This window comes from Photinus pyralis, unplaced genomic scaffold (genome assembly GCF_008802855.1).
Source record: "Photinus pyralis isolate 1611_PpyrPB1 unplaced genomic scaffold, Ppyr1.3 Ppyr1.4_LG1, whole genome shotgun sequence".
Lineage (NCBI taxonomy): Eukaryota > Metazoa > Arthropoda > Insecta > Coleoptera > Lampyridae > Photinus > Photinus pyralis.
The window spans coordinates 61,148,986-61,173,013 of record NW_022170249.1 but is presented as its reverse complement, the minus strand read 5'-3'; the positions used below and the strand labels follow the sequence as shown (position 1 = coordinate 61,173,013).

General features: G+C 35.3%; 8 protein-coding genes and 1 long non-coding RNA gene across 13 annotated transcripts; 3 read left to right on the top strand and 6 right to left on the bottom strand.

Moving 5' to 3' along the window:
- Positions 1–55: 55 nt before the first annotated feature.
- Positions 56–1,130, bottom strand: LOC116176441. The gene is made up of 4 exons (XM_031495025.1): positions 967–1,130; positions 841–911; positions 709–768; positions 56–659 (listed from the first exon to the last, which is right to left on the bottom strand). Exons 1-4 carry the CDS (start codon positions 1,041–1,043, stop codon positions 58–60), a joined length of 810 nt encoding a protein of 269 aa, XP_031350885.1. The 5' UTR covers positions 1,044–1,130; the 3' UTR covers positions 56–57.
- An 820-nt stretch (positions 1,131–1,950) lies between these two features.
- LOC116165147 (putative nuclease HARBI1) lies at positions 1,951–2,661 on the top strand. Its single transcript, XM_031479461.1, has one exon. The coding sequence runs from the start codon at positions 1,951–1,953 to the stop codon at positions 2,659–2,661; it is 711 nt and encodes a 236-aa protein (XP_031335321.1).
- Positions 2,662–3,287: 626 nt separating this feature from the next.
- Positions 3,288–3,892, bottom strand: LOC116176619. The gene is made up of 3 exons (XR_004146477.1): positions 3,736–3,892; positions 3,497–3,683; positions 3,288–3,449 (listed from the first exon to the last, which is right to left on the bottom strand). It is a non-coding gene; the product is annotated as an uncharacterized LOC116176619 (long non-coding RNA).
- Positions 3,893–5,955: 2,063 nt separating this feature from the next.
- LOC116176145 lies at positions 5,956–16,838 on the bottom strand. Of its 4 annotated transcripts, none has more exons than XM_031494636.1 (8): positions 16,202–16,838; positions 15,957–16,152; positions 15,393–15,623; positions 15,198–15,320; positions 14,955–15,148; positions 14,740–14,899; positions 14,312–14,434; positions 5,956–6,186 (listed from the first exon to the last, which is right to left on the bottom strand). In XM_031494636.1, the coding sequence occupies exons 2-7, from the start codon at positions 16,150–16,152 to the stop codon at positions 14,322–14,324; spliced, it is 1,017 nt and encodes a 338-aa protein (XP_031350496.1). In that variant the 5' UTR covers positions 16,202–16,838; the 3' UTR covers positions 5,956–6,186; positions 14,312–14,321. The 4 variants fall into 4 exon arrangements, with proteins under 4 accessions (XP_031350496.1, XP_031350483.1, XP_031350502.1 ...); XM_031494642.1 differs by lacking the exon at positions 5,956–6,186 and adding an exon at positions 8,208–8,339 and having other exon boundaries at positions 14,254–14,434; positions 16,215–16,838; XM_031494629.1 differs by lacking the exon at positions 5,956–6,186 and adding an exon at positions 8,208–8,339 and having other exon boundaries at positions 14,254–14,434; positions 16,202–16,837.
- On the top strand, positions 8,699–10,866 carry LOC116176403 (protein ALP1-like). The gene is made up of 2 exons (XM_031494946.1): positions 8,699–8,993; positions 9,993–10,866. Exons 1-2 carry the CDS (start codon positions 8,784–8,786, stop codon positions 10,779–10,781), a joined length of 999 nt encoding a protein of 332 aa, XP_031350806.1. The 5' UTR covers positions 8,699–8,783; the 3' UTR covers positions 10,782–10,866.
- Positions 9,003–11,240, bottom strand: LOC116176506. Of its 2 annotated transcripts, none has more exons than XR_004146459.1 (2): positions 10,861–10,990; positions 9,003–10,380 (listed from the first exon to the last, which is right to left on the bottom strand). XR_004146459.1 is itself a non-coding variant. In XM_031495110.1 (2 exons), exons 1-2 carry the CDS (start codon positions 11,212–11,214, stop codon positions 9,763–9,765), a joined length of 528 nt encoding a protein of 175 aa, XP_031350970.1. In that variant the 5' UTR covers positions 11,215–11,240; the 3' UTR covers positions 9,003–9,762. The 2 variants fall into 2 exon arrangements, 1 of the variants encoding a protein (XP_031350970.1); XM_031495110.1 differs by having other exon boundaries at positions 9,003–9,936; positions 10,861–11,240.
- Positions 11,512–12,833, top strand: LOC116176429. Its single transcript, XM_031494999.1, has 4 exons — positions 11,512–11,649; positions 11,737–11,859; positions 12,103–12,566; positions 12,625–12,833. The coding sequence occupies exons 1-4, from the start codon at positions 11,559–11,561 to the stop codon at positions 12,769–12,771; spliced, it is 825 nt and encodes a 274-aa protein (XP_031350859.1). The 5' UTR covers positions 11,512–11,558; the 3' UTR covers positions 12,772–12,833.
- On the bottom strand, positions 12,835–14,160 carry LOC116176332 (putative nuclease HARBI1). The gene is made up of 4 exons (XM_031494845.1): positions 13,928–14,160; positions 13,710–13,878; positions 13,355–13,665; positions 12,835–13,301 (listed from the first exon to the last, which is right to left on the bottom strand). The coding sequence occupies exons 1-4, from the start codon at positions 14,100–14,102 to the stop codon at positions 12,835–12,837; spliced, it is 1,122 nt and encodes a 373-aa protein (XP_031350705.1). The 5' UTR covers positions 14,103–14,160.
- A 973-nt stretch (positions 16,839–17,811) lies between the features above and the next one.
- Positions 17,812–18,339, bottom strand: LOC116165138. Its single transcript, XM_031479451.1, has one exon. It carries the CDS (start codon positions 18,337–18,339, stop codon positions 17,812–17,814), a length of 528 nt encoding a protein of 175 aa, XP_031335311.1.
- Positions 18,340–24,028: the final 5,689 nt, after the last annotated feature.

The following is a 24,028-nucleotide window of genomic DNA, read 5'->3' as shown; positions in this document are numbered from 1 at the left end:
CTAAGTAGCTACAATACTGAAACTTTCTACTCAATGTTAATGTTAATGTACTGTATATTATTTATCTTTCTTTAGTGCTATTAATTCACGTAATAAATCTTTAGTTTCTTGCAGTATCTGTAGCTTTTCTTGATGTCGACGCTCTTTATTGGTCTCCTTTTCTTTTAAAAACGTTAAAATATCCTTACTTGAGGTGGATTGCTTCCGTTTTTTTGACATTAGTGAAGGCGTAGCTCTATCGCTTGCTGAAGCTGGACTAGCAGGTAGTACATCATCTATTGATGAAGACTGGGGTGTATATTGTTCGTTTGAACTATCTTCTTTCTGAAACTCTACTTGCTGTTCGGACCGCAATATATTTGGGATGATACTGTCATCTTGCCGGCATATTTTGTCTAATTCCTCTTGAAAAGGTACACCAATATAGGATCGTCCAGAACGATTATTGTTGTCTACTGCCCTTTTTTTTCTCCGAAGTACAGTTTTATATCTGCTTTCAACCTGTGTTGCACTGCGATTTATATTAAATTTCTTAGTTAATAAACAACTCAAAAAATTCCATAGTGCCTTCTTATTTTTAAATTTTTTTTTAGGTCCAATGTTATTTAAATTTATTTGATATTGATCTAACAGGTACTTTGTTTCCTCATCTGACCATCCTTGAACTAAGAAGTTAGTTATAAGAAAATGTAACATCTATCAGCTTACGGTTATCCTGTGCAGTATCGTTTACAACTTCAGTTGGCTCAACTTCTTCATCTTCGTAATCTAAAACATAAATTCATTAGATAAGTATAGAGATCCACCATATTTTTTAATGTGTTGAAATAAACCAATTACCTTGAGAGGTGGCGCATGTTTCATCATTACAACCTGTAGCAGGTACACCCGTAGAATATAGGTGGATTTCACTAAAACAATGGTGTAGTCACAAAATTCAGGTTTCTAAAAAAACTTGATTCTTACCTTCCATCGTCATTGACCCTACGCATCGTGTGTAAGGCATCTTTCAAAGAAATGAAACCCTTACTTATCAACTGCATTATGTAGTTAATTGTAAATTCATCATCATCTATAATAAATTTCTTATTAAACACTTTTCATACACTTTGAACAAAATGTGCAATATAGACAAGGTAGACAAGTAAAACTAGTGGTATTTACTCACTTGTAATCTGAAAAAGAAGATCAGAATCATCGTTCGGCAAGGTTAGGGTAACAATTTCATCATTAAGTTTAAATATTACTGCTAATTCGTCCATTGTAATTTAACCTACATAACAAAACCGCGATAACTAGGTTATGTGTTCTTAAAATGTATGTTCCATTTGTGAACAAAACGGATTGCTCCAGACAACTCTACTCCAAAAATCTGGAGCACTCTAACTTGGCAAATGGAAAAGGTTATAAATTAGATACCAAACACTATATCGTTTCTTGGTATTCTGACCCGGTATCGAATTTGGTATCGTCGTAGCTGTTCGTAGCTGCCCACTGTATTCTAACTTCACACTTGTTGGTTGCGGTATTTTTATAATTTTGTGTAGTAAAGATTTCTGTAATTTGCCAATAATATGCTTCCTATTGTTGATTTTTATATCAGAAACCAAATTAATCAAGTCGAAAATGAAGCGGGACAACAATTACGTCTACAAAGGAGGTTCTTGCGCGATAATAGTAATCCGTTTGATTTACCAGAAGTAAGGTTCATCGAACTGTTTCGTTTAAATAAAGACCTAACGCAACATTTAATTAATACGTTAACTCCGTTTCTTTCTCGACCTATATACAGGTCAGGAATTACAGTAGAAACGAAAGTATTTGCAGCACTAAGGTTTTATAGCAAGCACAGGCTGTTACAAACGTGCAGTCGGCGAAGATTATAATTTGGGCCTCAGTCAAACTTCAGTTCACAGGTTGTTGTTACTAATATTTTCTTATATTTTATTAATGTATGCGATTTTAAGATGTATTCATGAGGTGACTGAATGTATTGATAACCATTTAGCACCAGAACATATTATATTTCCTAATACTCGAAGAGAATTAAATATCAATAAGGAGCTGTTTATGCAGCACTTCAATTTCCCTGGAGTGGTAGGTGCAATTGATGGCACACATGTTGCCATCTTGAAACCGGTCATAGAGGAACATAATTTTGTAAATCGAAAGGGCTTCCATTCGCTAAATGTTCAAATTATATGTAACAGTAATTTAAGAATTTTAAACATCAATGCTAATTATCCTGGGGCAACGCATGATTCATTCATTTGGCGTCAGTCACAAATTCGGGAGTATATGAATCATTTACATAACGAAGGAAATCGAGGATGTTGGCTCATTGGCGATTCGGGATATCCATTAGAACCATATTTAATGACGCCATTTCTGAATCCGGCTGAAAATTCTCCTGAGGCAAGATACAATCAAACACATTGTAGTGCGCGGAATTGTGTGGAGAGGTGCATTGGAGTATTGAAAATGCGATTTCGATGCATATTAAAAGAACGCACTGCACGATACACTCCACAGTTGGTTGGAAGATTGGTCAACACTTGTGCTACACTGCATAACATGTGCATTGATCATGGCATTCCTTTCGCTAATGAAGTTGATCGTCCAGAACCATTGCATAACAATAATAACTATATATGTACATGATCAAAATGTAAGGAATGAAGGGCGTCAAATACGACAAAATATTGTGAATAGGTATTTTATTAGATAGATTTAAGATTTCAATGTAACATTAATTTACTGATTTGTGAATACTAGTTCAAGGTATATAAATAAGTTTATAACATATGCATAAAAAATATTTACAAAATGATTCATTCTTACGCATAACGTCCACCAACTGCCCCAATTTATTTTCTATACCGCCTAGCCTTAGATTTAACGCATCGATGCTATTAGTAATAGATATATTGCAATCGACAATTTTATCTAAAGTCGCATGGATGCCATGCAATACAACTAACGTTTTTTCATACATTTTCCTCTGGTTTTGGTTGCTGTTTACTGCGTTTTACTTGGGATTGTCCAGGTTTCAATGATAAATAATCGTGATCAGATACATCCATTTTTCTTTTTGGAGTCTGTATATATTCTTCCGTGAAGGGAGTGACAGTTTCACTTTCTTTTTGAGTTGAACTTGGAATAACTGCACCCTATAATTGCGGAGTGATTGCAGTACAAGAAGAAAATTGCCTTTCCGATACAATTATCCTAGTTTCATGAGAAACATTTTTCATTTGTGATTGATATGTACTCACTCCATGCTCCGTTGTACCACAACCTTTATAGAAGACATCTCCTAAAATGGCCAATATTTTTTTCTCCAACTCGGTCAACGTTTTCTCAAATTCAGGACCTCCTCCCGTGGCATTTTGTGATTTCCTAATTTCACTTGCCTTTTTTTTTAAATTGCATTTGAAATCCGTCCATGTCTAAACATTTCATTTTAATGCAAACGTAATTATTTTACGTAACTTACCTTTTGCCATTTTTCAATAGACCGCTCACCAACGCCTAAACTGTTCAATTTCACTGTGAGCTCTTTCCATAATTTTTTATATGTTTCGCGACCTGCTGGGTCGTTAATCCTGCCTGTGGCAAAATCAGGATGCTTTTCCATAAAGTCGCACAGTACTTCCCAGTGAACATCTCTTATCTTAAAAGTCCTAAAAAATAAACATTAGAGCAGCAGTAATAAGGTACCTACAAGAAACTTACATAATTTCAAATGTGTGGATATACAAGATAGTCGACTGGTAATAGAAGCGTACCGGTTCGCAAACAATAGGTGACTAATCGCATAGACCATCAACTATACCTAATCGCTTTTACAAGTTTTCGTAAACAAGTGAAAGTGAGGTGTTTGATAGGTTTTTATTTTGTGGGAAATTCAAACTGTCCCCACCATGTGATCACGTTAAACGTTTGAAGTTAGGTCAAAACAAAGAGAAGACGGGGATTGAAAAGAAATAGGTAGATCGAATTTGTCATGCGATACCATTGGAGGTGTCGAAGTATGATGTCAAAATCACTCGACAATCGTTTGTCACGATAGTACTTTAGAATCGTAAAAATGGCGTACTCGAGTCGAGTCCCTCGATACGATAGCAATCAGAATCCCCCTGCAGAACTTTGAACATCGTAATAAAATGGACTTGTAAATTTGTATCATCAATTATATTGACCATCCCCTTACCAATATTAAGAGTTATAACATGGCGCAGTCGGAAATGGATTAATAAAGACTAAAGAAGAATAAAAACAGCAGAAATAAGGGTAAAATAGGAATAAAAGCACGAGTTGTAGGTTAATCGAACACGAGATGGAATTTTTAAAGCAACCTAAAGCGATGATAATGGATGGAGACTTGGCATTCAATTTCAAAAAGTTCAAACAGAGTTTCGAGTTGTATGTGATGGCAACTGGCTGTACTGAGAAACCGCAGGAAGTATAAGCAGCGGTACTTCTGCATACTATTGGTGAAGGCGCTCTATAGAGGTATTAGAGACCTTGCATGTATCGGTTGAAGACAAGAAGAATAAATACAAAATTTTAGAAGCGTTTGAGAAGTACTTCGTACCGAAAACTAACACTAGTATCGCTAGGCAAAAATTTAACAAGAGAACGCAAGGAATAAATGAAGACTTCGACAGCTTTGTAAAAGATCTCAAGATACGAGCAGCGGCATGTGATTACGGCGATATTAGGGACAGCATCATCAAAGACGTCATTATAACCCAGCAAACCAAATCACGTCTTTTTAACGTCAAATATTGGTAACTTTTAGACCCGAGACGTCATCAAAATGACGTATATCTAACGTTAAAATTACGACAATATGTCCCACAACGGTTACGTCAGTCTGATGACGTTGTAGTTTAGGGAATCTGCTGACGTTAATTAAACGTCGTAGCTGCTGACGTTGATTAAACGTCGTAGCTGCTGACGTTAATTAAACGTCGTAGCATGATCACAAATACTCACGTTTCACCACACTACGAACGTCACAAAAGCGTGATTGGTACGTTTGATACCCACTTATTTTATGATTGCATTTTCCTGTTATAGCACCCTTAAACTAATACTAAATTTGTTAAAACCAATGCAGTTGTTATGGTATTAGTTTTAACTAATTTAATTAGTCAAGGGTTTCTAAAAAGAAAACAAAGATCATATCTATAAAAAAGAGCAATAATATTGCATACCTATACTACAGTCACAGTTTCTTTCTTAATGTGTTGCTTTCCATTTTTACTGATGCTAAGTCTCTATAGTATAGAAAAATTGATTTGGGTTAGGTAATACATATATGTTACGAGTTTGTAAAATTTCAAAAAAGTTAAAAATTTATTTGATTTTTATATATACATATTTTATGGTATAGTAGGGACAAAGAACAATGGCATCAAGGCCCACAAATAAGCATAAAAAGATCAAAACTAAAAAAATAAATCTGTATGCTTACATTATACAGTTATTACATCATAATAATTATAGTTACTTATACTATATTGTGTACACCTAATCATAAAAGTTGTATAAAAATAGCTTCTGATACGAGCCCCGTTTCAATGAGGTTGGCCCATCTAATAAAAATGTATTTTTTTTAAATAAATGTCATTTTAAAAGAAAATATGGTAAAATTAATACAATTTAAGATAATAAAAAATTAATTTTAAAATAGAGAACTATTAAAGAAAAAGAATACAGTGGAACTCCCATAAGTCGAATCTCAAGGGACGCAAAAAAAATTCGTGTTAAAGAAACTTCGAGTTTAAGAACAATTTATTAAAATTTTAAGGATCAAGGAACTCACATTTTTATTCGAGTTACAGAAAAAATTGACTAAAGGGAGTTCTACTCATGGGAGTTCCACTGTATTATGTAACTAACACAAAAAATTGACAATAATTTAAAATTTACATTATCATTTGTAACAAGCCATATAGTTTTGAAATAGTGACATACACATTTAAGTTGGTTTGAATGTATATTTTGTTACAATCACGTTTATTAAAATTCGAACTTGAAAGCAATTAAAACTGGAAATGTCAATTTCTCTAGGAATGTGTAAGGAAACGTAAAATATAATATGTTAAAGAGTAGTTTATTACCTTATTATGACGTAAAGTAGAAAAATTCTTGCATTTGGTAGTTGGGCCAAGGTTACTGAAACAGGGCTCATATTAAAAGGCTTGAAAGTTATATAGGGTTACTTAGTTACTATACTGTTGTGTGTAATAGAGGAAGACACACGAAAATATGTTGGGTATAAGGAAATACAAAACATTTGCTTTTTATGTCCGTTAAATTCCAAACCTTCAATTCTGATAAACTATGCACAAAACTTATATGAAAAAATTTTTTTGAATCTACTGGATAAGTGTAGGCAGCATCATATTTTGTAAACATTTTTCCGATAATAAATATTTCATTTTTTTTATTTAACAAGTTATGTACTTGAATAACTTCATTGGTATTAGTCAAACAGTAACAATTGGCATGTGAATATTGGTAGACAGACAATATAAATTTTTCACCCTCAAACTTTTTAAATTGCTCGAAGTCTTTATATGCAGGTAGTACAGGTCCTAATTTATGATTGTACAAAAGACGTGAAATTGTTTTACAACTCACTTCATGATCTTCTACAAAATTTGATTCAATAATTCGATTATATGCTTGTGTCAATGGATTGTTGCTACTACGAATTAATCTTTTAAGTTGGCCTAAAAAGTTTTCATATCCGAAAGCAGAAATATTATCTAAATGACCATACCTATTAGCATCATCACTTAAATGAGAAACAATGTGAACATTGTAACTCAAGAATTCCAAGCCATATAGTTTCTCACTGTGGGATGTAAATGTTTCAAGAAATTGTTTTGCCAAATTTGTTCCCAGTTGCTGACACAAAATAGGCGAGCAAAGGATGACCAAACTGCAGTGAAATAGAAGAAAGTGTTCATACACAGAGACTTTTACTATATCTTTTAATACAACTGGGCCTAGATATAATAAAAATGTTCTGTATTCTGTAGCTTTCCAATGTGCTAATTCCTTTATACTTCTTGGCTTGCGATTAATTTCTATGGGCACAAATTCTTGTAAAGACAATAACTTTTGTGATAAATTGTTAACTAATCTAGACTGCAATCGAACCCGAAGAGATCCACTAACCCATGAATTTAATAGTTTTCTCATTACTCCAAGACATGCTGCATGCATATAGTCTAGAGGGAATTGGGACACCATGCCAATACCCAATGAAGTTAATGGTGAAACACCAAGATGATGCTCCTCATCCTCTTGATTGAAAAATGAAGTGTCAGTTCTTTTACTAGCATTTGTATGCCTTAACACAACCCTTTTATTTACTAGTGTCCCATACTCTGTACATCTATCGCATGATGAATATCCACCGTGCCCTTTAACACGTTTTATATAGGCACGAGCGGGAGCATCGCAAATAAAGCTATGCACCTCGATATCATAAAATTGGGTGTGGTGCATTAAGCCATTAAGCAGTAAATCTTTGAGATCATGAATGAAGCTTTCTAAAAAAGTTTCTAAGGGAGAGGGTTTTGAAACGCCACAAAATAATCCCACCACAAAAGGTTTTTGATTGCAACTATTTTTTATCATACAGAGAATAGGCCAAAACTGTTGACTTGTACTGTGAAAAATGGGAAGCCCATCAATGTTAAAAGATAAAGAGATTTTACTAGAATTAACTTGATGTTTACTTAAGTGATTACTAATGCATTCTTTCATATTGAAGTGAATATACTTTCCATTATCTAAATCCTTAGTTTTTACAGAACGTGGAGTTTTTAGCAAACTTCTACAATCAAGTGGCAATTCGGGATGATATACATGTAATATATGCAAAAGTGATGTAACAGAAGAATGTGGAACATTTTCACTTGCAGCCCAAATTTGTAATTTTTCTGTTAAACTTTTAAGTGGAGCAGCAGTTGGTTGATTGACGGAGTATGAAACATAAGGCACATTATCGCTCAGGCAATTTTCTGAACTGTTTGGCGAGTTTGAATCACCATATTGGGAAAGTCTACTATTGTCTAATACAAACATGCTTTCTGCACTACTGCAGGAAGCTGATTCAACAATATTATCGGCATTATTAGACTGTACATTTAAAAGACGAGATGCTTGCAGTTGGTCTAATGCTGCTTTTACTCTTCTATTTATCTGTCTTTTACCAACAAATGGTTTTAATTTATATTTTTTTGGCATAGTTAATTATACTATAAAAACAAATGAAGCTTTCAAGCTGAATAATATAAACAAAATATTTCTATAGGCATTTACGTTAATTGCACCGGTAAATACCGGTTTGTACCGAGCGCGTTCTACAATTCATTTCCATCTACCTACCATCGTTCTTTAAGGTGCGTTGACACGGTGCTAGTGTGCTCGGCCGAGTCCGCTCGGTGCGAGTGAACTATCGTACGAGTTCTGTTGACACACAAAATTTTACTAGCTTGGTTTTAGTATAATGCAAAATGGCAGAAATTGTGCGTGCTGGTATTGCTATTGTTGCACAGTTACTAATCGGCGAATTAAACAATTTGCATGCTATAAAAAAACGACGTCCTAGACGAATGTGGATTCGGGAGTGGATAAAACGACGAAACGAGTTTGGTGAATCTGCAACGTTTCTCAGAGAAGTAGCATTAGAGGATCCAGAGACGTTCAGAAACCACCTAAGGTTAACGACAAACCAATTTGAAGAACTGTTATCAATGGTGGAACATTTAATTAAAAAGCAAGATACTTTGATGAGAGCTGCTGTAGAGCCAAGAATAAAATTACAGATTACTCTTCGTTACTTGGCGACTGGAGATTCGTTCAGCACATTGGAACATATGTATAGAATTCCAAAGAGTACCATATCCAAGTTCCTACCAGAAGTCTTAAAAGCTATATATGAGGGATTGAAAGATTTTATAAAGGTAAGTAAATCAACTTTATTTCTAGTATGTATTAGAAAAAACAAGCAACTGAAAATACATAATATTGTTATAACGTACATGTGAACGAGGTGAAAGTAAACATTATTAATTTAATGCATCAAAGCCACCAATACTTCTGATGGCAGCAGTTATAGTATCTGGTTCTTGGGAATGTTGGTAGTTCCTATCACTAAACTGATATTGCCCCCCAGAATCTGTACTATTAGTTTCGGAGGAGTATCGTGGAATGGGTGTTTCAGCATGTCCAGAATGAAATTGTGAGCGATTGACAAATGACTGTGACCTCTGCAACGACGTAACACGTTGGTTTGCTAACAGTGCCATAATTTCGGACTGGCAATGCAAAGCAAGATCTAGTGGAAGTTGCCTCAGTTGGCTGGCTACATTATTTCCGAAATGAAAAAATTCATCTTCAGTCCTTTCAGTGGATCGTTTTAGATCCTGCAGTGACTGGATGGCACTTGTGACATATTGGGGAACTGTATCCTTTGAGTTAGACGCCTTCTGTTTTGCCTTTCGTGGAATGCTTGGTGTCGCTGATCGATTCATGCTGCCATGTGAAGTTGTTGGCACATTTGTTGTACTGTCGTTCATGGGTCGCTTCCTGGTTAAATCTCTGATTGGTGAAGACAATGTGGTGCGAAGGGTGTCTGATTCTTGAATATTCAACTCTTGAGTATTCGATTGGCTTCTTCTTTGTCAGTATCTGCATGTGTCTCTAATGCAGGGACTGTTGTTCTATTGATGCCTACATTAATAACAGCTTGTGGTTCAGAGGTATTTGATGGCTTATCGCCAATAATTTCGTCAATATGGTTATAACATTCATTTCACCTTTATTTGATGTTGCCTCCACTTCAGTTTCATCATAGTTCTCTTGCTCCAATTGCGAGGCTCCAGAGTACTGAGCAATTTCTTCAAACTGAAAGAAATAAATGCAAATTATTGCAACTAAACAAGTAAATTTTCTATTTTTAGATGCCTACATCTACAAACGATTGGGCAGCAATAGCAAAAGGTTTTGAAGAGAGATGGCAGTTTCCAAAATGCTGCGGCGCACTAGATGGCAAGCATATCAACATACAGTGTCCCAACAATAGTCACAGTGACTTCTACAACTACAAAGGATATTTCAGCACCATACTTTTCGCCTTAGTTGATCACAATTACTGTTTTACTTATATTGATATTGGATCTAATGGACGTGTAAATGACAGCACGGTTTTTAGGAATAGTTCATTGAAGGCAGCAATAGAAAATGGATCAGTAGGATTTCCAAAGTGGGGGGTTATTGTTGGAGATGATGCCTTTCCACTGAAAGATTATTTGATGAAACCGTATTCAAGGCATGGTCGCTTATCAAACTCTGAAAAAGTATTCAATTATAGACTCTCTAGAGCAAGGAGAATCGTGGAAAACGCATTTGGCGTTTTGGCAATGCGTTTCAGAATTTTCAGAGCACATATTTTGTTAAATCCTGAAAAAGTGGATGATATCGTCAAAGCTACATGTGCCATTCACAATTGGCTACGACAAACATCGCCTAATTCTTACATGCCACCTTCTTCTGTTGACAGGGAAGATGAAAATGGACAAATTATATTAGGCTCATGGAGAAATGAAAATGCATGTTTGGGATTACAAGATATAGTGTGTGGAATTGGTAGTAACAACTTCACTACTTTGGCTGCAAATTGCAGAAGAAAATTTACCGATTATTTTATGGGAGAAGGGGCAGTTGGATGGCAGTGGAATATGATACACTAGTAAACTAATTCTGATTTGCTTGGGACTAATAATGTGTATAAGCCTGAAATAAAATTTGATGTGTATATTTTCTACTTACATGATTTGAGAAATGTTCCCTGGTATTAACCACTTCCTTTAAAAATCTGTGGGCTGTGTTAAACCATGGCAAATGCGAAACATACGATTCATCAGGTGACATTCCGGATTTAATCGCACGCTTTATTTTGTTTACTTCTTGGACGTAAGTGCTTCTTATATTCTTGATTTTATTTTTCAGATCATTGTTATCAAAATTCGGTAAATTCATTTGGTTAATCAAATTTCTTGAGGCTGTGTCTCTTGCGTCTTTATTTTTATAAAGGGCATGCCGAAAATTCCATAAACATTCTGCATCTTCATACAATTCAACAAATTTAAGAGTTTGCGCTTCTGTCCATCTTTTGACCGCCATGTTTTAAAAGAGAACTAGCATGAAACTCGCACGCCGAAAGTTGGAAGACGACCGACTAACTCGTACGAGAATTTACAACTGTCAAGTGTACTCGCTTGTTTGTTTACACAGTACGAGTTTTATGCGAGTACCGGCCGAGTAGGCATGCTAGTGGTCTCGGCCGAGCACACTAGCACCGTGTCAACGCACCTTTAATGTACCGAACTTTACGGTGTTTATGAACCTGGTGCACCACAAGTGGACCGGTGAATGTTATCGGTTAGAGAGGTGTGGTGCTGTTTTATAACCTCAAACTCCTATAAAATAAAATTATTTCGTTAAGCAACACATAATTAATTTGAAGTATGTGTTCTTTAAACAATTTCCAAGCTGTTGTGGATGAAAGCAACAATGTCATATTTAAGGACAATCAGATTCTTGTGTACAATCCAACAGGTAAGTACCTAATAGGAATATTTTGTGTATTTTTAAGTTATATTTCACCCTAATTACAAATTGATACATGTTTTGCTCCCAATTCAGATGACTGCACATTATATATACCTAATAATGAAGAGACGAGAGCAGCGTTAAACCTGCGAGAAACTACTGAAGATAATGAAGAGAATTTAACGGTTACCGCGGATGATACAGATCAACATGAAGGTATTTTTGCCTCCTTTTATGACACATTGCACTCATAGGTTCTATTAATTTAATACCCACTAAATTTATGCCATAAAAATACTAAGTACCTGGTTATTTATCCACCATGTTTAATGTACCAAATACTGTAGCGCAGTAATTTTTTGCTTTTTAACAAATTAGTCGCGCGAGTGCAAGGTGTCCTAAACTGAAATATAATTCTGCATTGTAATTGCTGCATTATTGATATACATATTGTTGCAGAAACACAACGATGGACCCATGAAAGCACTCTGCTTTTATTGTCTTTATATGAAGATCATATTGGTTCTTTTAAATCGCCAAAGAAAACTAATAAATCAGTTTGGCTTCGAATAGCCAACGAGATGTCAAAGCGAGGGTATTTATTTACAGGAGATCAATGCGATTTAAAATTTAGGAACCTAAAAAAGACCTATAAAAGAATAAAGGATAATAATAAGTCATCAGGAAGAGGGGCAATTGTGTGGCCTTATATGGACATGTTTGAAAGAGTATTTGGGAGTGCACCTGACATAAATCCCAAGGCAACTGTGTCAACATTTGCCACATCATTAAATACTTTAAAATCAGCAAACCTTTCAACAGATAACCATTCAGTTGTATCATTACCTTATCTCTCACCTTCCACAAGTTCGGTAGGATCACCTGGTTCTTCTACGCAAGTAGAAAATAGCAATGAAAGCGAGGTAAGTTAATATTATAACACAATTATAGGTTTTAATAATTTTATGCATGGTACTTCAGTGTCCTGAACCTGTTCGTAATAAACGTCGAAAAATGTCAAATGAAGAACCTGCGTGGGTATCGACTCTAAGAAAAGAGGCCAAGGAACGTCATGATGAAAAAATGACAATGTTACGGGAGTTAATAGGACTTCTTAAAAAAGAATAAAAATATTTGATTTTATTAAAATGAAGTTGTGAAATTTACAACTAAACTTAATGTATTTGTTAATTAATTCATTAATAAATCAGCAATATATTCCCTTTTGCCCACTTTTCTAAAATCTTCATCTCCATTATTATAATAATCATCTTTATCTTCAAAGGTATCAACATCAATTTCATCATTGTTTTTCATACATATATTGTGCAACACACAACATGCCAAGATTAAATCAGGGATAAGTTCTACATTGTACATATGAACATGTTTTAAAATTCGAAACCGCCCTTTCAATAAACCAAAAGTTTGTTCCACGTACACTCGTGTACTAGAATGTTTGAAGTTGTAATTTTTTTGTTTTCTGCTCAAATGGCCGTTGTCACGATATGGTGTTAATAAGTAATTAGAGCACTTATATGCAGAATCTCCTAAGATATGTGTATTGTTGGGAAACAATTCACCAGGATTTTCTCTCATTTTTGTACCTAATGGAGAATTGTAGAAAACTCTTGCGTCATGGACGCTGCCTGGAAAACCTGTTAATATATGAAATTATAAATATCCGTATAATAACAGTAATAAAACTCACCTGCAAAAACATCGAGAAACATGTAGTTTGCATCACAAACGCCTTGTAATATTATACTGTGTTGGCCCTTTCGATTACAATAAGAACCTTGGACATTTCTAGGGGGTGTAATTAAAATGTGACACCCATCTATGGCGCCAATAACTCCTGGAAAGTTCTGACGCTCTTTAAATTTCTCACTTATATTATTTGCTGTAGCACCTGTTGGCCATGAAATATAAATGGAGGACACCTCTTTTAAAGCTTCTGTTACTTTCCGAACATATAACCACGCTGTTGATTTAGAGATGTCAAATTTGTCAGATAATAGTCTGTAAATATTATACGAATTTTTATTCACGTTTAATTTACTAACCTGTACACTGTTTGGTTTGAAAACATGGTTAGCGATACTAGGAGTTGCAAATCAGGCGAATGGCAATGCCGTCCTATCCCTTGTACATTACGTTCTTTTAGAGATGGCCCCAAAACTTGCACCAAATTTTCAAAAGTAATTCTACTTATTCTAAAGTGGCTTTTGAAATCTATAAGTTTGAAATGGAATAATAAATTCTACACGTTGCTAATACATACCATCAAAACTGTAAGCGCGCACTATATTTTCTACATAGTTTCTAATACACACACGAGATTTACGTTCAATCGAGTTATAACTACTACAAACTATTGCAATTAACTCATCATCACTATCATCATCTAAAACTTCATTAAGTACTCCAATAATTACGTTTCTTTTCAAGTTATCCATTTTGTAGAGGTTATGGATTTGAAAACATTTAAATCAGCTGCTGCCTTTGCGTTCGGCAAATATATGGTAAACGGTATGCAGTGGTGCAATCAGCTGGTTACCGCATTGCACCAGAAATTATCTACCGGTATAATTATCGTAAATGCCTTATGAAACTACTACCTATACCCACTATTTAATAATATAATATAATATTTAAATGACTATACCTATACACCACTACTTCGGATTTGTTGCCCTAGCTGCTCTCTGCGGTCCGTGCTTTAGCCAATTTTTCATGCAGTTTTCTATTTCTGCTATAGTTGAATTTTTTGACTGGGTCTGAACAGCATCTAAAACAATTATGCAATTATAACTCTAAATTAGAACACTAGCGTTAGTTTGTTTATTGGCCAAGATATATAATATAGCTACAACTGTTTACAATTTGGTCAGACATCAGCCATCTGATAAAGTTAATTATCGTAAAAGCAATTATAAGCACCAAGTTCTGTTTAATGCACAGTTTAAAAAATGTTTATGATTTTGAAAACGGAAGTTTTTTTTAATGCTACAACAGATACAATATGAATATTTTAAACCTGTATAAATATATTAATTTTCTCAATTTATTATTATTTAATACAATCATACTTACTGACAACAATTTCCTTTAATTTTAAATTCCCAAACGCCTTCTTTTTGTTTTTTCCAAAAAAATTAAATTCACTTGCCAAACTATCTTCCATTAAGGTTTTTAATATTTTATTGGTTATGGAAACAACTCCATTCCCACCCAGTTTGGAAAGTTGCATTACCTAAGATACAGAGTTGAAAACAAATTATTTTACAATAAATTATGTAAATGCCTACCAATCGTCTTTGAAGACCTATATCGGAAGATATTAGGTTTTCCATTTGCTCCACATCTTCAACGGTATGTAATGGAAACTGAAATTCATCTCCAAATGTAACGTCCGCTAAAGGATGATGTTGTTGTTCCAGAAGTTTTAAAATTTTTTTGTTCTGTTCATAAATTTTTAGGACATGCGGTAGACATGAACACTCTATGAATAGCATATTATTAGAAATGTAGCCAATATTATTTACAAATACCTTTAAGATCACCTTGACTATTCTCCACAGTAGGAGTACTAAAACGAACATTTGTTCTTGATGACGGGGTTATTTGTGGGGTTGATGGGCATTCATTTTGCCTTATAAAACCATTTTCTTGGCCTAGAAAAGTATGCATACATTTTATTCACTGTAAAACTCCTGCGCATTTAGTAAATAGGGTATGTAACGTACCATTACTAATCTGCTTGGAAAATTGCCAATTATTACGAGGTGGTCTTTCATCGTTAGTAGAGGTATCGTCTTGATGATCGCTCTCTGCGCTGCCACAATCTTCCTCAATCAAACGTGACGGTTTTGTGCGTGCCCTTTTTCTCGGAGCCTTCACCTCATCATCCGACTCAGTATGTAGATCAGATGTAACTTCTACCTTCTTCAATTTCCTTTTCGCAACTTCAATATCATCTAAAGAAAATATGTTGTAAAATCTAATGTTCTAAACAAATGATGGGTTTGTTCCTACAAGGTATCGGAGACTTGTTAGTTTTACTGTTGGAACACAAAAAATGCAAATGCGACAATTGTCGGTTTTCGACTAATGTAGAAACAAACCTGAATTCAACAAATTCAAGTCAATAGGTATAGCCCTTCCTTCATATTAAGGACGTCGCTAATCCGTACCTATTCGCTTTTTTAGCATTTTCTTTTCTCACATTAAATAATATTGACCAGGTCAACAACCTTCATACATGAAAGTAATGGAAACATGCAACATAAAAAATGTCTGTAGGTACATACCAGTGTAATAAAATACACGTTTAATTTTATATAAATTCCAGCTGCTGGTATTAGATTGATCGCAAGTCAAAATTTTGTAAAATTTTTCTCGATCTTTCGTCGGCGGCCAGTACGTTTCGCGTTTACGTGGTGTCAGCCATGCCGTGTTTACAATAGCCACGCCGTCATCGTCGTCAAATTCCACGATTGAAAACATCTAGGAATTGTAATAATAAACTTTAAATTTTAAGTCAATTTAAACTTACTAAATTTGTTTACCTATGTCCAAATGTTCAATTCCAACAACAAAATAGCCACTCGCCACTTAACTACAAGGACTCGTTTCACGTTTGACAAATCTGAATATTCTGAAATAGGGATCACATTCGCGTTTTCCGGTTTGTTATTTGTGCGCATGCGCAACGTCCGATACTGATTTAACTTCATCTTTTATTGGATGTAGGCAAAAAGGCACATAATTATTCTGTAGATGTAGGATGTTTGGAATAAAAATGACTGCAAGGAAAAACTCTTCATTATTCTACTTTAGCATATTATTACATAATCGTTCCATTAAACAATAACGTCTCTTTCACGTCGTTTTTGCTGTGTTCACAATTACGTCAGCTTTTATGACGTACAATGAATGTAGTTTTAGTGACGTCATCAACGGATGACCGAAAGACGACGTTACTAAACCGTCACCTGACGTCATGTGGTTGACTGGGAAGCGGAGTACGCGATGAGAGAATTAAAAATAAGTTGCTCTATGACGGAGAGCTAAGTTTGGAGAAGGCAATTCAAATTTGTAAGGCGGCAGAGCAGGCAAAAAAAAGTATTCAAGAATAGGGTCTTCCTGAAAAAAAAAATTGTAACTTTTTTGTGTCTTACTGTAAAGTTTATAACCTGTAATTAAACATCTCGTATACAAAACTTTTTTTTCTAATTGCAACATGTCAGGAAACAACATACAATATCGTAAAATTTTCAATGGACTTGTAAATTTGTATCATCAATTATATTGACCATCCCCATACCAATTATTAAGAGTTATAACATACACCAGCAATCCAGGGGCCGAGTAAGAGGCAGGGTAGCAACCCACACCAAGGGACGCGCCAGCGGAGCAGCACGAACCAGGGTACCGACCAGCATGAAAGAGAAGGCAACAAAAGAGCTGAGGCAAGGTGCAACAGCTGTGGCAATGGCGGTCATACCTTTAAATTTTGTAAATACAAGAAATACAAATGTAAAATTTGTAAGCAGGTGGGCCATTTAGCTAAGGTTTGTAGGGCTGGTAATAACTATGTAGAACCAACCACTTCTCAAGGTGAGCATGGACTTAATTTAGATTTTATTGATATGTATTTTGTGACTGCTAACAAATATGTTAAACCTATTAAAATTGAAATGGTTATTGAAGGCAAACTATTGTCAATGGAGCTTGATTCGGGAGCAGGAATATCAGTTTTGCCAGAAGCTGTTTACAGTAGTCAATTTAAAGATTGTAAACTCTGTTCAACTAATGTTAGGTTAAAAACTTATGACGGTAACATTATAACTCCTTTGGGAGAAATTTCAGTAACAGCTCAGTATGGCAATATTTCAGCGAAATGCAGGCTAATAGTTATTGTTGTGTTTCAGTATGTAATAATTGTAGAATGCAGCAGTTTTATTCAAAAATACAAGAAGTAATAATTATACAAAATCATGCTTGAGACGTGACGCTTACACCCGTAATCGTACAAAACTGGAAAGTAAAAATCCCTAATTCTAAACTAAGCAGTGGCGTAACACCCTCTCCCCACTTGAAATATAAGAACAGTTATTAAAGCAGTACACAATATGAAAGAACAATATAAAATATGACATTATCTTATAAGTCGAGTCGATCAGGAATTTTCCTGGTACGTTGTGATCTACGTAATGGCACATTTGATTCGTGAGCCTTTGCTAAGTGTGAAGGATCAATATTTTGGTCTGATTTGGAAGTGTCTTTAACTTCTTCACAAATCGGTACATTGTTAGTAAATGAAGTATCGACAGGATTCGAAATATCTGTATTTGATTCATTATTAGTGTTAGTTAAAGTTCCGTCTGAAAATGATGGTAGAGTAATTTGCATATTTGGATTAAATTGCTTGGGGATTGCATCGCCAATTTTACGAATTTGATTAGTGTGTCTTTTGAAAGTATTTCCTTCATCAGTCTCAATTAAATAGTGTAATTTCCCTAGAACTTGTTTTATTCTTCCAAATTGCCATTTGGAATCTTTCTGAATATAGTTCTGATAAGCGATTCTGTCATTTACCTCGAACGAACGTGAGGTTTCCCAATTATTCTTCTGAATGATCGGAGATGGTTTTATAAGATCTAAACGCGACCTGATTTCTCGACCGTACATTAGGTAAGATGGACTTACTTTTGTAATGCAATGTGGGGTTTTTCTATAATTGAGTAAAAATTTGTGTAACTCTCTCTCATGGTCAAACATATTCATTCTTGCAACTTTAAGTTTCGACAACGTATTTTTGACCGTTTGTACATACCGTTCGGCCAACCCATTAGTAGCAGGATGATATGGAGCGCTATTATATTTATGTATCACCCCGTTCACACGTAAGAATTGTTCAAATTCGTAAGATCTCAACTGTGAACCATTATCACTAACGACAAATTTCGGTGTCCCGAATCTACTGAAAATCTCTCTACATACGCGTATAGTGGATCTAGCCGTTGTTGTGCTACCCCACTGAGTTGCACTGCGAATTTTTTGTGTAGGACTTATGGCGAAATAATGGAAAGAATGAAGTTCGGATTGAAGTTACGTTTTATTTGGTACACATTCATTAGGTAATATCTTCCACACACAGGTTACATGCAGGTTACAAGTTTTACGTTTTTACCATTTCGAAGTTTAAGATGGACTGCCTTTAACATAATCACGTTACCTTTAGTTTGAATTAATGGAAAGTAGTTTCAATAAAATAATTATAGTCATTTGTAAAATGGTATAGTGTGATTAGATAGGATAGTCCTCTATCCTACTTTCTAGTATAATTCCAGAAAATGCTGAAAGTCTTATCTTAGCTGAAACAGCTTCGTAACAATATACATCACTAGTTATCAATGAAATCAAATATTAAGTTAGATATCAAAGCGATTAAATGAAGATTTCTAGGGAAATCTAGTGCATTAAAGGCACTTCCCATAGTCAACTATATGCAGGTGCGATAGGTGGATAAACCGTGTGAAGCGCGGTTTATCACACCCTAATATCTTTGAGAATATGTACTTCGGGCCAACGTGTATAACAGAGCTGGGGAGGATTCGAATCACTTAGGATTCGAATCCTTTTGGAGGATTCGAATACAGTATTCGAATACTCTAAAAGAAAAGGATTCGTGATTCGGATTCATGACACCATTACAAAAGGATTCATATTCGAATCCTAACAATGATGATGCGAATCCTTTTGCGTTTGCCCTTCCGAGTGCGCCCGCGCATGTTGCTTCCTCGTTCCTCGTGTGTTCAGTTGCTTTTTGTTTTTTGTACATTTTGGCATTGAATAAAAACATTAATTTTGTTCCGGTTCTACAATCTACAACCAATTAGCGTAGCTCCTTCTCTTAAACTTTGGGTGAGTTTTGTTTCTACGTTATTTACGTAATTCTACGAAATCCTTCACTCAGCGTTTAGTTTGTACCTGAAAATGTTAACGATTCGATGTGACATTTCCGCGAATTCAGTTACGTCCAGTCACGATAACGAAAATTGATATCACAATTCACAAACATAAACGTTCTAGGTTATAGCGGTTCAGTTTTAATGCTGAGAATTCAAAACTGGCGTGGTCAAGTTTAATTGATATTTTATTTATAATTTTATTTTTTTTTACTCTTTTCATCAAATGTGGAATGTGGATAATAAAATACTAGTCTGTCACACAAAAATGCGCTGAAGTCCCTTCGATCTTACACGAGGATTTTTCTAATTTTCTTATATTGCTTTTGCTTTATAAGTATAATTTCTTATTTCAACTGAAATATGAACTCCACAACACTACTTCTGTGAGTCCAAAATCTAAAAACACGCACTTTTCATTTGTAGGTATTATAGAAATCTACAAGTTAATTTGCAATTAAACGTATGTATACTAAAAGTATATGCCTACCAATTACCAAACAATATTCGAAACATTGCACTACACTATCGAAGGTTTTTTTTTCAAATAATCATTACATAACAGTAGGTTCTATTCGCAGTATTATTTATTTTCATTTTTTCTGGGTCCCAGTATTGCCCCTGAAGTGCCGATAATGTCAAGTAGAGGAAAAAAGATGGTCGATTTGACATTGGCATCATCATCATTAGATGCCGAATACATGGCGATGTCTGCTGATGCTGATGTGTCTCCTCAAATAAACATTATAAAGAAAATAGCAAAGAAGACCCCTTTGCCAACGATCCATCATATTCTACCCCTAGGTAATACAGCTCGAGCTCGACAGATGACGAGTTATCTACAACACGGAATAAAAAGAAGAGACCAATAAAGTTGACTGATTTTTTTAGAAAAAATGAAAAAAAAGGTGACGATGTAAATCTTTCGGAGAAAGAAAATGTAGAAAAGACTGTCAACGAGCCTGGTAGATGTGAAAGTGTTGCAATATTGGACGGTAAATATTTTAAAGTGATAAAACTAGAAAATGATCACGTTGAAGCTTCTGGCCAGTTGTGCTTACCCAACGTGAAACACATTAAAGGAAAATTACAATCATCATCAAATTTTGTGAGGCACTTAAAAAGAGTGCATCCTGAAAACGTCAATGGTTACAATTCTTATAAAAAAATTAAAAAAGATTCACGAATTAAAATGCGAATCGACAACGAAAGCGAAACTAATAATGTATTAACGCCAACATGTAGTAAACAACCGAAATTGATGCAGCCAACGCTAAAAAACGTTTTGAACAAGGCTACTGAAAACCCATTTAGTCAAGCTAATTTTGAAGATCGCATTCAAAATTTTGTGTTGAGTACAATGTCAGCCCTAAATATCATCGAACATCCGAGTTTTTTAGCACTTTTCAAGGGCATGAATGTGAAAGTGCCATCTAGAAAGACGCTAATGAAAAGGATAAGCGAACATCATGAACTAAATATGTGTGATATTAAACAGAAACTATCAAATATTGACTTTGTGAGCACGACCGCTGATATTTGGTCCAATAAAAGGAGAAGTTTTCTCGGAGTGACTGTACATTGGATTGAGGAAGACTTAACCAGAGGGTCGGCTGCAATTGCTTGCAAACGATTTATGGGGACTCATTCGTATAGAAATATTGCAGAAATTCTTGAAAACATCAATTTTAAATTTGGTTTGACCCAAAATAAGATCGTTGGAACGATCACAGACAACGGAAGTAACTTCGTTAAGGCGTTCAAAGAATTTCATGCAGATGAAGATAAAGACCTAGAAGAAGAAGATGTGTTTAGTATCGTCAACGTTGATAATGAAGATCCATTAACAACGGAATCATTTTCCTTGCCGAAACATGTCCGCTGTGCAAGTCACACCCTCAATCTAATCGGTACAACAGATTACAAAAACTTCCTAGGAACAAATACACTCCTACGCACGAGGCATACTAATGCGTTCTTTAAATGCCGCCTGCTTTGGCACAAGGCTAATAGGCCAAAGTCAAACGAAATAATCCAAAACATTTTGGGACACACACTTAGCAGCCCGGGTGTCACTAGATGGAATTCTACTTATGATTCCGTAAATCAAATAATACAAGAAAAGCGTAAACTCGCTACCCTGTCCAGAGCTCTTGAATTAGAGCCATTTAAAGATACGGAACTTTTATACTTGGAGGAGTACTGTGCAGTGATGAAGCCCCTTGCTGATACACTGGACTTTTTACAGGGGGAAAATAATACGTTTTTTGGGTTTCTGTTACCAAGTTTATTATCTCTGTCCAATCGGTATGAAAAAATGCTACAATCCCAAAGATTTATGGTGACCAAATAACGCAAATGTGTTTAGATAGCCTCAGGAAAAGATTTTCGGACCTCTTGAATTTAAGATCTAAAGAAGCTGTGTTTGCTGCTGTTTTACTACCCCAATTCGAATTTAGATGGTACAATGTTGTAAAACATCCTACTATAACAATAGACGATATAAAAAAACAAATTGTGGAGGTGGCGGAAAAGATAGATCGCGAAGGAAATACATCTCCGAACTCACACCAGGATGATGCATTAGAGTCATTAGACGAATTTTTTGACTTCAGCGGAACCGGAGACAATGGGTCTATGTTTACTGTCGTCGATGCACGTGAACGTTGTGAACCTACATCTGCGTCTAGGTCTACAACAACTAAGATTGAATTAGAGCTACTGCGGTATTTGGAGGACAAAGCATCTAATATACATAGTTTAAATGAATATCCTCGGCTAAAGAAACTCTCGACCCAATTCAATACATGTCTGCCGTCGTCCGGACCAGTGGAAAGACTGTTTTCATTTGCAACCATAATCGATGCACCTCGCAGAAATGGTTTAACTGATGAGAATTTTGAAATATTAGTGCTATCTAAAGCTAACAATAAATAAGTAACTTGTGCGTCTTTGTTCTTTTTATTTCAATAAAGCTACACTTTTTGTGTTTTTTGTCCTTTAGTAAGTCAGCTTTGATTTTTTACAAACAAATTATCTCCGGTGTCCAAAAAATGATTCGCGTACATGATTCGAATACTTGGCAATCTCGATAGTGCATCTGTGTTTGCATGCTTTTTGGTATTGCGATATCGAATTTCGTATTTGAATGCTTGTAAAAAGATAGCGTAGTGTTGCATTCGTGTAGCAGTTAGAGTAGGTAAACTACGTTTTGGGTTAAAAATTTGCACTAACGGTTGATGATCTGTAATTAACGTAAAATATCTACCGTAAAGATTTTTTTAAATTTCGCGGTGTAATCAACAGCTGTGAAGGTATGTGAGAAAGTTTGCCATTGCCAACATAACGAAAAGTATCCAAACGTTATTTGCGCAGAAAAGTGTTATGGTGCTAATAAAAGTAAGTACCTAAAAAATTAACAGAAAATTGAAAAAAAAAATTATGAGTTTAAGTAGGCGTAATAGTCCCTCTTGCAAGTCGATTTGTGCGTAAGATAGGCTATTATTGAAATGGAGTTTATTTTCAAATATAACCTCAACTAGATATTAATGTTTTGTTTACATTGATTGAACCAACCATACAAAAAAAAACGCGCATTTTTAAAAAATTGCAACTTCTAGGGTTATATGGAACGATATGCCGCGAAAACACAAACATATGTTGGGCACCGAACATCGGCGGAATTATGATCTGAATAATTTGGAACTGGCTTTAGAGGCTGTCATCGAGAGAGGCATGTCTTTCGGTCAAGCGGCAATAATGTACAAGGTCCCAAAAACCACCATTTATAATAAATATTTGGGGCGGCATTCAGATAAGTTAGGAAGGCAGCCGGTTCTAAACAGTCGGGAAGAAGCAAATATTCGGAACGCCATGATGACGGCGGCATCATACGGTTACCCTTTTGTGAAACAAGACCTAAAAGAATTTGTCCAAATGTATTTAAACCGAAAAGGGGTGCAAGTTGAGTGCTTTAAAAATAACGAGCCAGGAGAAGACTGGATAACAGCATTTCTAGGCCGTAGTCCTGAACTATCACAAAGGAATTCGGAAAATGTTAAACGCTCTCGGGCAGAACTAACACCCCAATTAATAAACCAGTATTTTGATCATCTCAGCGTGACAATGGACGGCGTACCTGCAGCTAATGTGATCAACTATGACGAAACTAATATTACAGATGATCCCGGAAAGCAGAAAGTTTATGTGAAGCGAGGAAGTAAGCATGCAAAAAGAATTTTGGATAATTCCAAATCATCCACCTCTGTTATGTTTGCTGCAAGTGGAGATGGAGAATTACTGCCCTTATATGTTGTCTATAAATCTAAATACTTGTATCCTGAGTGGGTGCAAGGTGGTCCAACTGGCGCCCATTACAACCGATCCTCCAATGGATGGTTCGACGGCCC